Source organism: Perca flavescens, chromosome 7 (assembly GCF_004354835.1).
Source record: "Perca flavescens isolate YP-PL-M2 chromosome 7, PFLA_1.0, whole genome shotgun sequence".
Taxonomy (NCBI): Eukaryota; Metazoa; Chordata; class Actinopteri; order Perciformes; family Percidae; genus Perca; species Perca flavescens.
Window position 1 is genome coordinate 1,187,566 of NC_041337.1, and position 12,302 is coordinate 1,199,867.

At 41.7% G+C, this 12,302-nt stretch overlaps 1 protein-coding gene across 1 annotated transcript in view; it reads right to left on the reverse strand.

The window, feature by feature from the left end:
* Nucleotides 1-9,612, reverse strand: part of LOC114558474 (cryptochrome-1) — a 43,411-nt gene extending 33,799 nt beyond the window's left edge. The window contains exons 1-2 of the mRNA XM_028582506.1: nucleotides 9,470-9,612; nucleotides 6,496-6,659 (exon numbers count right to left, since the gene is read on the reverse strand). Of these exons, the coding sequence (XP_028438307.1) occupies nucleotides 6,496-6,653 (158 nt within the window). The 5' untranslated portion in view covers nucleotides 6,654-6,659; nucleotides 9,470-9,612. The remainder of the gene's footprint in view (nucleotides 1-6,495; nucleotides 6,660-9,469) is intronic.
* Between the last annotated feature and the right edge of the window lie 2,690 nt (nucleotides 9,613-12,302).

Genomic DNA, 12,302 nt, shown 5'->3' on the forward strand with positions numbered 1-12,302 from the left:
TCTCTCTTAGTTACGCTGTTATAGTTCTAGACTGCCGGGGGACTTCCTTCCTTCCTTTGACGCACTGAGCTGCTCTCTCCTCTCCCTTTCTATTACCATTTGTGTGTATCCTGTCCCAGAAATGCTTGTTACTAATCCTAGCTTCTGGGGAGTTTACTCCCCGGAGTCCTTATGTTTTTTCCCCCAGCGTATTTCCTTGGAGAACGGTGGCACCAAGATCCTGGTTCCAGCTGTCGCCGTGGTCCTGCTGCACTCCCTGCTGAGCTCAGCGGTGCCCTGCAATGTCATGCTGCTTCCTGCTGAACCCTGCAGCTTCCTGCTGAACCCTGCTGCTTCCTGCTGAACCCTGCAGCTTCCTGCTGAACCCTGCAGCTTCCCGCTACTTCCAGTCACTTTTCCATTATTAATTTGACTATTATCGCCACTGTTCATCATATCCCCAACCGGCCCGTCAGACACCGCCTACCAAGAGCCTGGGTCTGTCCGAGGTTTCTTCCCAAGAGGGAGTTTTTCCTCACCACTGTCGCACTGCTTGCTCTTGAGGGAATTACTGTAATTGTTGGGGCTTTGTAAATTATAGAGTGTGGTCTAGACCTACTCTATCTGTAAAGTGTCTCGAGATAACCTATGTTATGATTTGATACTATAAATAAAATTGAATTGAAAATTGAACGTTTCATGCACGGACACATTTACCTACATCTCTTGCACAGACTACTCTCACATGCTCCTCTAGATGGGGAAACAATAACACCCCTAATTGGATGAGGGTCACACCTGCACGTGTCGGGGCAACTTCTCGGGACGAGTTTTAGTGCCTTGGTCTGAGCCTCCGTTGTCGACTTTCAAAAGGAATTTCAAAATGCAATTGTCTTGGTGTGCATAGCCGAGGGACATCAAAATACGTGTGCGTGCAGAGATCAGTGGCCTCGATTCCGTTAGATTGGTCCTAATTTAACCTCCGTGCATGTTCTTGTAACCCTTAAAGCAGCTGTTTTAGCTTCCCAAATTAAAAGGGTCATTGTCGCCATGGAGTCTGAAAGCAGTGCGTAGGCCTGTCACGATAACAAATTTTGCTGGACGATAAATTGTCCCAGAAATTATTGCGATAAACGATAATATTGTCATCGAGAGACCATTTGCATCTAATATAATGATAATGTCATAATAATAATAATACTACAGGTACACCTTTTCAAAGATCAATACACTTTTATTTCTAAAGAATATTTAACACTGGAACTGGAAGACATTTTAAATATCCACAATATGTCTTTGATCTCCTTTGGTATGTCATCTTTCACGCTGATGTACAGTTGTGGAATTGCCATTTGTGACACGTAAGTTCTCAGACTAGAGACTGTACTACATTTTACAATTATTTAACACTAAATATTACATTTAAATAATATATAATTAATAAATAAAATCTATATGTATGGCTATCTGCCACGTGGCAAGTAAATGTACCAAAATAGTTCTGTTTTTCAGTCTTCATTTTGGCGAAGGTGCGGCTTCTGCTCCTCTGCAGGTCGGAGCTTCGTGGGTGCGGGCCGACACACACACACACACACACACACACACACACACACACACACACACACACACACACACACACACACACACACACGCCAACTCTGACATACTTTCCACACTCCGTGTCCGCGGACAGCTGTAGGCTTGTACCGTTAATGTTCTGTGCATTGTCGGACACATGCAGCCACTTTCCTGAAACCGCTTGCGAGACTGACGAGTCTACAGTGGCGTGTATGTCCGAGCCCGTCTCCACAGTCTCCACCGGCAGGTTGTCAGCTGTGTGGTTTGGAATGAAAGGGAGAAAACGGGACGCCGAGTAACACGGTGCGCCTTAACTGCAAAGTGCTGCAGGAAACCCTGCTCCAACTCTCTCGCTCTCTCCGCCTGGAGTAGCCTACCGCCCACACCAAGACCATGCGACTGACAAGAGGGTTCACTCCTTGTTACGCTAAGGAACCGAGAGTGGTCCTTCAGTCTCTTTGGTAGAGAAAGAGAGGGAGAGATGAGGAAAATAAACAAGCATGCAAATGGAAATTATCGCGGCCGGAAAAATTATCGAGCTCATTTTTTTTTATCATGCGATAACTCGATTTATTGACTATCGCGACAGGCCTAGCAGTGCGCTTGTTTTACGTCACTGCCTTAGCCCAGATAAGTGGGACCCATTCAGCAATTTCCTGCCCCATTCAATTGAAAATGTGAAATCAGAAGAGTGAGAAACCAACATGAACAGCACACATTCGCCAAACTAAATGCCATAATTATTGCACAATGCACAATGAATATGAATCATCGCTACTGAATCACTTCAAATTGCCTTGAGGAGGTTAAACCACCTCAACCCTCCTGTCCCACCTGGGAGTCCAATAAAAAAACTCATGCTGTGCAGACTTCCATCGGTTTATAAATGGGGATATCTTGGTGCCTGTGCCCCCACACATTTGCAGTACAGCAGCGGGGGGCAGGGGACATCTCTACGCCCTGTAGCGGCTTCTCTGGCAGGCCAAAACGGGCTCCCCCTCTCCATCGCTACCTGGATGTGGACAGGCCTGAATCTCTAACTTCACTTCCATTACATGTCATTTAGCGGACACTTTTATCCAAAGCGACTTACAGTCAGAGGTTGAGAGCCTCTGGAGCAACTAGGGGTTAAGGGTCTTGCTCAGTGACACATTGGTTGATGTATTGCAGTGGGAATCAAACCCAGGTCTCCCACACCAAAGGCATGTGTCATATCCACTGCGCCAACACCACCCCCATGTTATATTTTGGTCTTTAACACTCACGAAGACTCTCCGGAATATCAGTTTAGTCATCCAAAGGGCGATAGTGTATTTAAAGGAACACGCTGACTTATTGGGACTTTGCATTCTGTTGGTGATGCTGCCTGCCTGAGGAGCCATCTGACAGAACACCAGCTGATATGCTGGTAGTTAGCTTCATGAAGTCACCTTTACTACATAAAGGCCAAATGACAAGTGCATTTGCCTCGCCGCTGACGAACAAATGATGTTTTCAAATCTGTGGACATTGGGGGACAGGCATGTGTGTGACTAATGCGTTTTCCTGCCGACGCCGCGAAGTCTGTTTAATGCATTTTTAATGTAATGATCAGCTTGATATCAGCAGGTCAGTGACTTCCATACTGCCGGTTCCTCTGCCAGGGGTGTACAAATAGCAGCTCAGAGAAAAAAACGGGCCAGCGAGCAATGAATATTGGAGTGATATTGACTCTCCTCCCCTGCAGAGCAGATGGAACGCTTTACACATGTCGTGTTTCCACTAGGCAGTCCGGTTCAGTTCAGTTTGTCACACATTTGTTTTTGTGTGTGTGTGTGTGTGTGTGTGTGTGTGTTTTTTTCCATTGTCAGAAGTTGTGGATGATCTGGATAAAACCACCTAGGGCTGGGCAATATATCTTTTTTATATCGTTTTATTATTTGCCTTTATGCACTTAGTCATTGTATCCATATTATTGGTGAATATTTATCAAAACTCTCATTGTGTTAATATTTTGTAAAAGCACCAACCCATAGGCATAGATTTCAGGGGGATGCAGGGGATATGCCCCCCCAATATTTAGAAGAGGTAAATGTGTCCCCTTCAGAAAATATGAAAGACCCACTCCCCAAGAGAGGTTAAAATAACCGTTCAGGGGGCTCAAAAAATTTTACAAAAACAGTGTGGAACTGTGTCTACCTTAGGGCTACATTGGGGAGGGGGGGGGGGGGGGTTAAAGAACACAACAGGAGCGTGAAAACAAAGATAGATTCATGTAGATTTGAACTTCTGGAGCTTTTGGCTTTAACAAGCTCTCATTCGCCGACAGATTTGTTGTGGTAGATGTTGTACATGATTCCTAAAACGAACCATCCCGAAACGTGTGATATTTTGAATAGGCAGAAAGTTTTGAACAATAAAGGAGAACAATTATTTCCTTTACACAGATAAAGACATTTGCAACATAAATTGTTGCATACAAATTCAGAAGAATGCAGGAATTAAGTGTTTGATGGTCAATTATATTTTTTTTATATATATATATATATATATATATATATATATATATATATATATACACACACACACAGACATTTTTTTTTTAAATCGCGATATCAACTTGCGCAATAAAGAAGTAATATCGTTATCGCAATATTCAACAACGTAATCGCATATCGTGCAGCCCTAGAAAGAATCTCAACAGACTCTGCTCTCACATGCAGTCTCTCAAAAGAGTGGCCCGATCTTTATCTTACAACACACACGCACAAAGCCTATTTACACAACATGTATCCCTGCAGCGTGTACATCTCTTCTAATAACCTACTAAGAGCCCATCTGGACTCCTGCTGGAACCTACTCATGCAGGCACCAAGTCCTAAGTATACCTGCTGACCTGACCTCGGGACGGGGCTTATGTGAGCAGAGAGGCTAAAACATAAGCGCACCCTGTGGCTGTGAAGCCAGCTGAGCAGGTCCATCCAGGACAAAGTCGTAAACTAGTGGGGGGGATTGAATCGATACAGCATAGTATTGGGATATTTTCCGTAGCAATACTGTATGGATACACAGACGAGGCGAGTATGTATTATTATATTATATATGTGTTGGTCAGTTTGTCTGCTTGACAATCCCATTTTGCAGCCATAAAACTGAAGTGATATGTGGCCGGTTGGCTCAGTTGGTAGAGCGGGCGCACATATGTAGGGGTTTATTCCTCGATGCAGAAGGTCCGGGGTTCGAGTCCGACCTGTGACGGTTTTCCTGCATGTCTTCCCCCCCTCTCGTAATACACTGAAAATAGGACATTTCTTTCTATGTTTTTGTGTCTAAGTGACTGATGGGAACAACAATCTTTGACATTGGTCCAGTATTAAGAGAGATCGCTGCAATTGGCAGAAACAAGCTACAATGTAAGGGCAATAGGGCAATTGTCCAGCTTGTTTATGTTCACTAAAGTGCTCGTTTTGCTACTGACAGGCTCAGATTAATATTCTAAGTGTCTGACAACATTATGGAAAGGATTTCTAAGGAGGTCGACCTTTCAAATCCTTTTTTTTTTAACATCCGCAAAATTGCGTTCGCTAAACCCACCAGACTCCAAGTAAATAATCAGTAATTTTAGCATCGTAAAATACACTTCATTCAAAGTCGACAGACACAAAATAAAACTATGAATAGCTGTTTTGGTTCATCTTTCCACTTTTCCAACCATCACAATTCTAGTTTTGGTTGAAATAAACACATAGTTTACAGATTTACATCTGGAAATATGCTGGCTCTATACACGCTAAAAGTATGTCTTTGTTAAATGGAGCCTGGTGGGTTTAGCGCTAGTGACCTCAGAGCGGTTTCTGGTTAAACAGAAAGGTCTTAAAGAGGTTTTAAAGGTCTTCCTTTGTAGGGATCCTTTCCATAATGTTGTCAGACACTTAGAATATTAATCTGAGCAGCAATCTTGCTTAATACTGGACCAATGTCAAAGATTGTGGTTCTAATCAGTCACTTGGACACAAAAACATTGGTTAAAAGAAAAAACGGTAGATACCCTTTAACATGTCTGAATGAGGGATTACCTTTGTCCAAATTCTGACTCATGCTAAAGCATCCAAACGTTGGACAGACACGGAGCAAAAGTCTCCCTCCAAAATCCTCAGACACCACACATTAACGCTCTCAGAAGCAGAGAAACGCTGACACCGTGTTGTGTGTTGAGGCACTGCAGCTCTGTAGTCGGGCTCTGGTTCCCTGGTTCTCCTCTCAGCAGAGCCAACTCATAAGGTAGAAATCACAGCTTCCAGCAGCTCCTCTGGGACGGCCTGATTTGATCCTATAGTGTGTTATTCTGCACTTGCTTTTTGATTATTACAAATAATAAAGCAGAAGATATACTGTCTCTCTCATCACATACTATACATTATAAACAGGTAAGTGAGTGGTCTTAAAGAGGATTATTTTTCTGTTTCTGTCTCGGTATTGACTGTCTCATTTGGACTCAGTCTCGACTAGTCCTGGTCTTGGACTCGGTCTTGACTTGGACTCAAACTTTATTTGGACTTGGTCTTGACTCGGTCTTGACTAGTCCTGGTCTTGGAATCCAAAGGTGGACTTGACTACAGCCCTGCCCCCTATTACATATATTTTAATATAACGGAGCTGCATATTAAACTGGGTGAAGTTTTTTATATTAATGTATATTTTAAAAAACGTTAAAATTAGCAAACAATAATTGTACCATAATTAGTACCAGGTAGTACTAGTCCCGTGCAAATAGGGCTAAAATCATCTGGTGAGCCATGAGGTTTACCTTGTGATACCTTATGATGATGCGATCACATGACACGCCACGATACAACTCCACTAAAGGTGCTTTCAGACAGCGAAGCCGTTCTAGTCTCTAAAAAACTACAGTAATAACATACACAAAAGCCAAAAGAAAAACTTCAAAAATCCTCTTACCTCCACCTGTTGACCCCGACGTTGGACGACCCCGCGAACCAAGGGTCCAGGAAGTAAACACAGCGCACCGTGCCTGCCCCTCTGACTGCCTGCAGAAGTGCCGGGTTGTCATGGAGACGGAGGCCCTTTCGGAACCAGTGGATGGAATTTGGGGCCATTTGGTTCTGAGAGAAAAGAGTGACGACGGGGAGAAGAAAAAGAAGAATCACTGAATTGGTTGAAGCTAGTCTCGCATTGCCAGACCTTCCTCCACAGTGCTTTGGAGGAAGGTTGAGCTAGAAAAAAAAAAAAGTTCTCTGGTTGATCTGCATTTCTTTAAACCAATCACAATCGTCCCGGGCGGTGCCTCTGCTAAATATGTCTATATAATCAAACAATAATCAGCTGTGGAATTATTTTGTGCATGTGTAATTCAAATTTGTGTAGAGGAATATTTTCACAAAGTCTGAGCGACGGACACAAAAGAAACATTTGCTCTAACAGTACAAAGGTTTCTTTTAACGGCACAAATCAGCACATATTTAAGTAGCACAAACGATTGAGACCATTTTTGGGAGATTTGGACATTGATGGGGGGGCTGGGTGACGTCAGTGGCCAGAAAATGTTAAGTTTAATTACTTAAAACTAGAGATGGCCCGATACCACTTTTTTGCTTCCCGATACCGATTCCGATACCTGAACTTGCGTATCGGCCAATACCGAGTACTGATCCGATACCAGAGTGTCATATATTTCATTATGTTTTAACAGCTGTGTACTACTATCCCTGTATGGATGTGATATGATATAACAGCTGTATACTACTATCCCTGTATGGATGTGATATGATTTCTATCTTTGTTGTCGGTCTGGCTCAGGTTAAACTCTTTGTGAAACATGAACAAACACAAGCAATGAATACCCCAGAACTTTCTTTTATTCTCCAGTTTGACAGTCAGTTATAACGGAAAAAGAACATAAATAAACTACTTTAATGTAGATTTTCTTTAGGGCTTTATTACGTGGTATTGGATCGGTACATAACCTCCAGTACTTCCCGATACCGATACCAGCGTTTTAGGCAGTATTGGAGCCGATACCGATACTGGTATCGGTATCGGAACATCTCTACACAAATGTCGCACAAACAAATAGCAGTGTTTTTAATCATTTTTGGAGGACATTGTGGGCCAGCTTCACGCAGGTGTTCATGACACACAAACACACACACACACACACACACACACACACACACACACACGTTTGTAGCACCATCTTCGTGGGGACCTGTCATTGACATAATGCATTCCCTAGCCCCTTACCCTAACCTTAACCATCACAATTAAATACCTAACCTTAACCCTTACCCTAACCTTAACCATAACCTAATTCTATCCCTAATCCTACAACCAAGTCTTAACCCTTAAACAGCCCTTTTTTCCTCCCGGTTTTTGGACCCCACGAATATAGTTAAACAACACACACACACACAAGTTATATGATAATAAAGAGGCATTGTTTACTTCATAGGCTGTGTACCTGTGTTATTACATTATCTGGGTCACGTGACAGTGATATAACCAAAAAAAAAGTAATACATAAATAATTTTTTTTTTATTTTAATTGATTTTAATTATATTGTTAATAGCAATTATTGCTGGAGGGCAATTCATTGTATAGTAAAATGTGGAACCGTTACAGTTCTACATTTATCACAAATAGCAATATGACTCATTCACATTGCTGATTTTTGACAACTGAAATGTGTCTGTTTCTCTGGCACAGTAACACCCGGCAGCAGGACCACTTCTGTGACGCAATCAAATATTTGCCACTAATGTTGAGAATATCCATATCTTGCCTGCAATTCACAAAGAAACCATTTCCAAGTACAACGCCATAAAAGTCCATATAGAACATATTTGTGAGATGGAAAAGGGACAGGTGTGATTCTTACAAGTGTTACATTTGAATTATGACAATACTTTTTTTTTTTGCCAATTCACAATTAATCAGATTGATAACTTGTTAATATATTCAATTACATTTGATTTATAGTGTCTAATCATAACAGGGGTTATCTCAGGACACTTTACAGATGGAGTAGGTATAGACTACACTATCATTTACAAAGACCCAACAACTTCAATATATATATATATATATATATATATATATATATCAGAAATATGGGTTTCTTTGAACCAAAATGGCCAAATATAACATGGATGCATGGATGTCCGTTCTTTGCAGACAAAATTAATGATTACATTCATTGAATTTTGGGTGTTTTATTTCAATTTTCATAACATTTGACTAAACTTCTGACATAAACCAGTCTGTGATCCGCTCAACACCCTTTGATCTCAACTATTAGTCAAAATAATTCAACATTTCTGCCTTTTCAACTCAAAAATGTGGTATAATGTCACATAAATTAGGTTCATTGACGATCAATTTGAAACAAAACGTTGAAAAAAGTGACAAAAACGTTGAAAAAAGTGTCAAATGCATAAAACAAGAGCCAAAAATGCTGAAAAAAGCACAAAAAAAAATCTAAATTCAATTTCACTTTTGGACAACAATGTTAATGGTCGAAGGGAAGACAACACGAGGGTTTAAAAAAAAAGAAAAGAAGAAGAAGGCAGTTTCACCTAAGTGTGAAGTCACAGCGATGCTATAATGACTTATGCAAGTGGAAATTAGGTCACACAGCGTTCATTCTGAATGGGCAGCAGCTATTGCACCCACCTGATAGAAACTTCAGCCAGAATAAATACAAAATAACGATACAAATAAAGAGCTGCTGAACATGTCTCGTATATATAGGACTACTAGAAGTTCAAGCGAGGAAACGGCATCTCTGCAACGTTATATAGATCAAAACGGGGTCACTAGAATACTCCTTATGTAACGTTAGTTGGGGGCGCTGTTTACACCGGTTTCCCCTAAAGCCAAAGCCCCTCAAAACTGCCTAAAAAAGACCCGTCTTACCGTGTACTGGCTCCCCCGGAGATGATATTTATGTCAAGCCCGAAGAAAAGAGCATTTCTTTCCTCTGTGCTGATGTAGGGGGGAGGGCGCCGTGTGCCAGAGAAATCCCTCTTCTTGATACCTGTTTCTGACTCTGGCACTACTTTGTTTCATAACAGTTTGACTCACTGCGCATGCCCCGCTCGCTGAGCTCACTGACGTGCTGCATTCAGGGCGCAGCGGTTTTAATACAAACAACCGAGTGCTCACCTGTTGAAAGCGGCCACACTTTCAGAGCAGTTACTGACGTTATCAGTAGACAATGACTGCAAATACAATACAGACGTGTAATAGTAGCCTAGCCTATAGGCTATTTTTTTTAGGATGGAATATGATGAAAACCATTCCTTCTGTGTAAACCATTTTGTTTTATTTAATGAAATGTGCCTATATTTGGTGTTTTTTTTTTCCAGATATCCAGGGATTACAGAACCAGAAGGCTTTGAGAAGATTTGGAGAAGGTCAAAGAAAAACTTCAATGGTTGTTTTTTTCCCCCGCCTGAGTGAGAGTCCACATGAACCGTAATATGACGTTAAAAAGTCAGAATTGTTCTTTCCCACAGTCTAAGAACGCAGCACTAGATCGTGCTTTCAATCCGCCGTTCCCGTTGGTCGGTCCGCCGTCACGTGCACGATAGCGGATCACGTTTACGAGGCATGGAAACCATCGACATATAGACCCCGTTGCTCTGGACGGAGACCAGTGAAGGCTGTCAGTACACGATCCGTTCTGCACATGCGCAAGATATTACTGTTTACGACCTGCACGATCTGTTCCACGCTAGCCTATGGCTAGACTCTGTTAAGAATTCTCTAAAAGACGTGTTCGTTCTGATTTCTGGAGGAGGAAGGAGAGGCTGGGGGAATTGAAAGTTAACTAAAAGGTTTAATAAAACAACACGATGAAAACAACAGTCAAAACACAAATGTTACACTGCAGCTGACAGCGGAATGATCTCATGCTTCTCCTTGCGGAGTTACAGAAGAACAGTCCTGAGACATTCCCCAGATCATACATTTATTCCCCTACATCTGGGTGGTTTCTCAAATGAAATCTTCCCCTATTGGTCAGATGTCTCTCAAAAGAAAAGTTGTATGTTCCTGAGGCTACACCCGGTCACAGGATCTTACTGAGACGGTGTCAATTGTTTCCAAACTACAGCAATACTCGTTCTTTGTCTTAATCACGTCTGGCTCAACTGGCAATGGCTTTCAAAGTTGTTTAAACAATAAGTCTTTCTAGCGCTTTTACATTTATGCTAAATCAGCAATGACCTAATCCATTCTTTAGAAGCTACAGACGGTGTGAGCCAGACCAATGCTAATCAGTGTAGTTATTTGATTAGATCTAGCAAGTACATTGTTTTCAAAACATAAGCCGGGTTTTAACTTTTTAACTTCAACACCTCCACCGGGAAGTGTTAGGTTTAAAAAAGTTAAAGCCAGGCTATGTTTGGAAAACAATGTTTAATGGGGCCTGCAGCTAAATTTAATCAAGTAACTACACTAATCAGCATTTGAGTGTCTCACCTAAAACCTAGCTTCTAAAGAATGAATAAGGTCATGTCTGACATTTAGCATATGAAGAAGACTCATTGTCCCCACAGGAAAGGTAACTATTGTTTCTGGTTTTGGGGAGCCACTCCCTGCAGGGCCAGACGTGATTAGAACAAAGGAAATGCAAACTTTGTAAACTTGAACAGAATCGGCACTACCATGTGAAACGACCTTTGTCTGTGACCTGGAGTAAACCTGAAATCAGAGGTGTGTCTTTAACCTGGGACAGTTTCCATTCAGGGAAACACCCACAATTCCAAGGGATATAATTCTGATCCTGAGTAAGATTCGGTACTTCAATCTGTGACCCCGCAAGGGAAGCAGTTGGAGCACGCTGTTTACAGTGTATTTGTTTGTCATGTCACATGACTGTTCTTATGTGACTCCGCAAGGAAAGCATGAGATCAGTCCGCTGTCAGCTGCAGTGTAACAATTGTGTTTTGTCGTTTTCATGTTGTTTTATTAAACCTCTTGCTTAACTTTCAATTCGACCCCAGCCTCTCCTCCTTCCTCCAGAAATCAGAACGATCACGTCTTTTTGATATTTCTTAACAGAAGGTAACGTTAGTTTAGCTAACAGCTAATGCGGCTAACTGCTAGCTGACAGCTAGATTCAGTCTAAAATGACGTTAAGTCAAACTTAATGGGAGAAGCAGACTACAGCTAAATTAAGACTTTACAGTAATAACAATAAAGACAAGTATTGAGTGATTGTATTTTAAATGAGCACAAGTAAAGTAGAACTGACGTAACAGCTGTTATATATGTTAACGTTTATTTTTACGTATTATTTTGAGGGTCTTTTAAAGTTATTACATGCTGTCTCAGCTAGCGGTTAGCCGAATTAGCTGTTAGCTAAACTAACGTTAGCTTGGCTGTCGACCAGAAGCGTGGCAATAGGGTCCAACCATAGACATAATATAGAGTAGATGCCGCATCGAACGCTACTGCCGACTGGCGCTGACGAGCCGTGGGGGCCGCCATCTTGGACTGGTCACCCACTCCACTCAGTATAATCTGTTTGGCAGGTGCAACGAGTTGTCAGCGCATTTAAATAATCATACCTCAATGAATACCGAACTGATTTTCACACGTTTTTTTGCTGCAAAGATCATACACGTAGCTATGATACAAGACACATGGTTCGGCGTATTTTAATATTCATAGTGAACATAACCAATATAATATTCTGAGATATAAGGTGACCAGACGTCCCAGATCCAAACGGGGAACATAA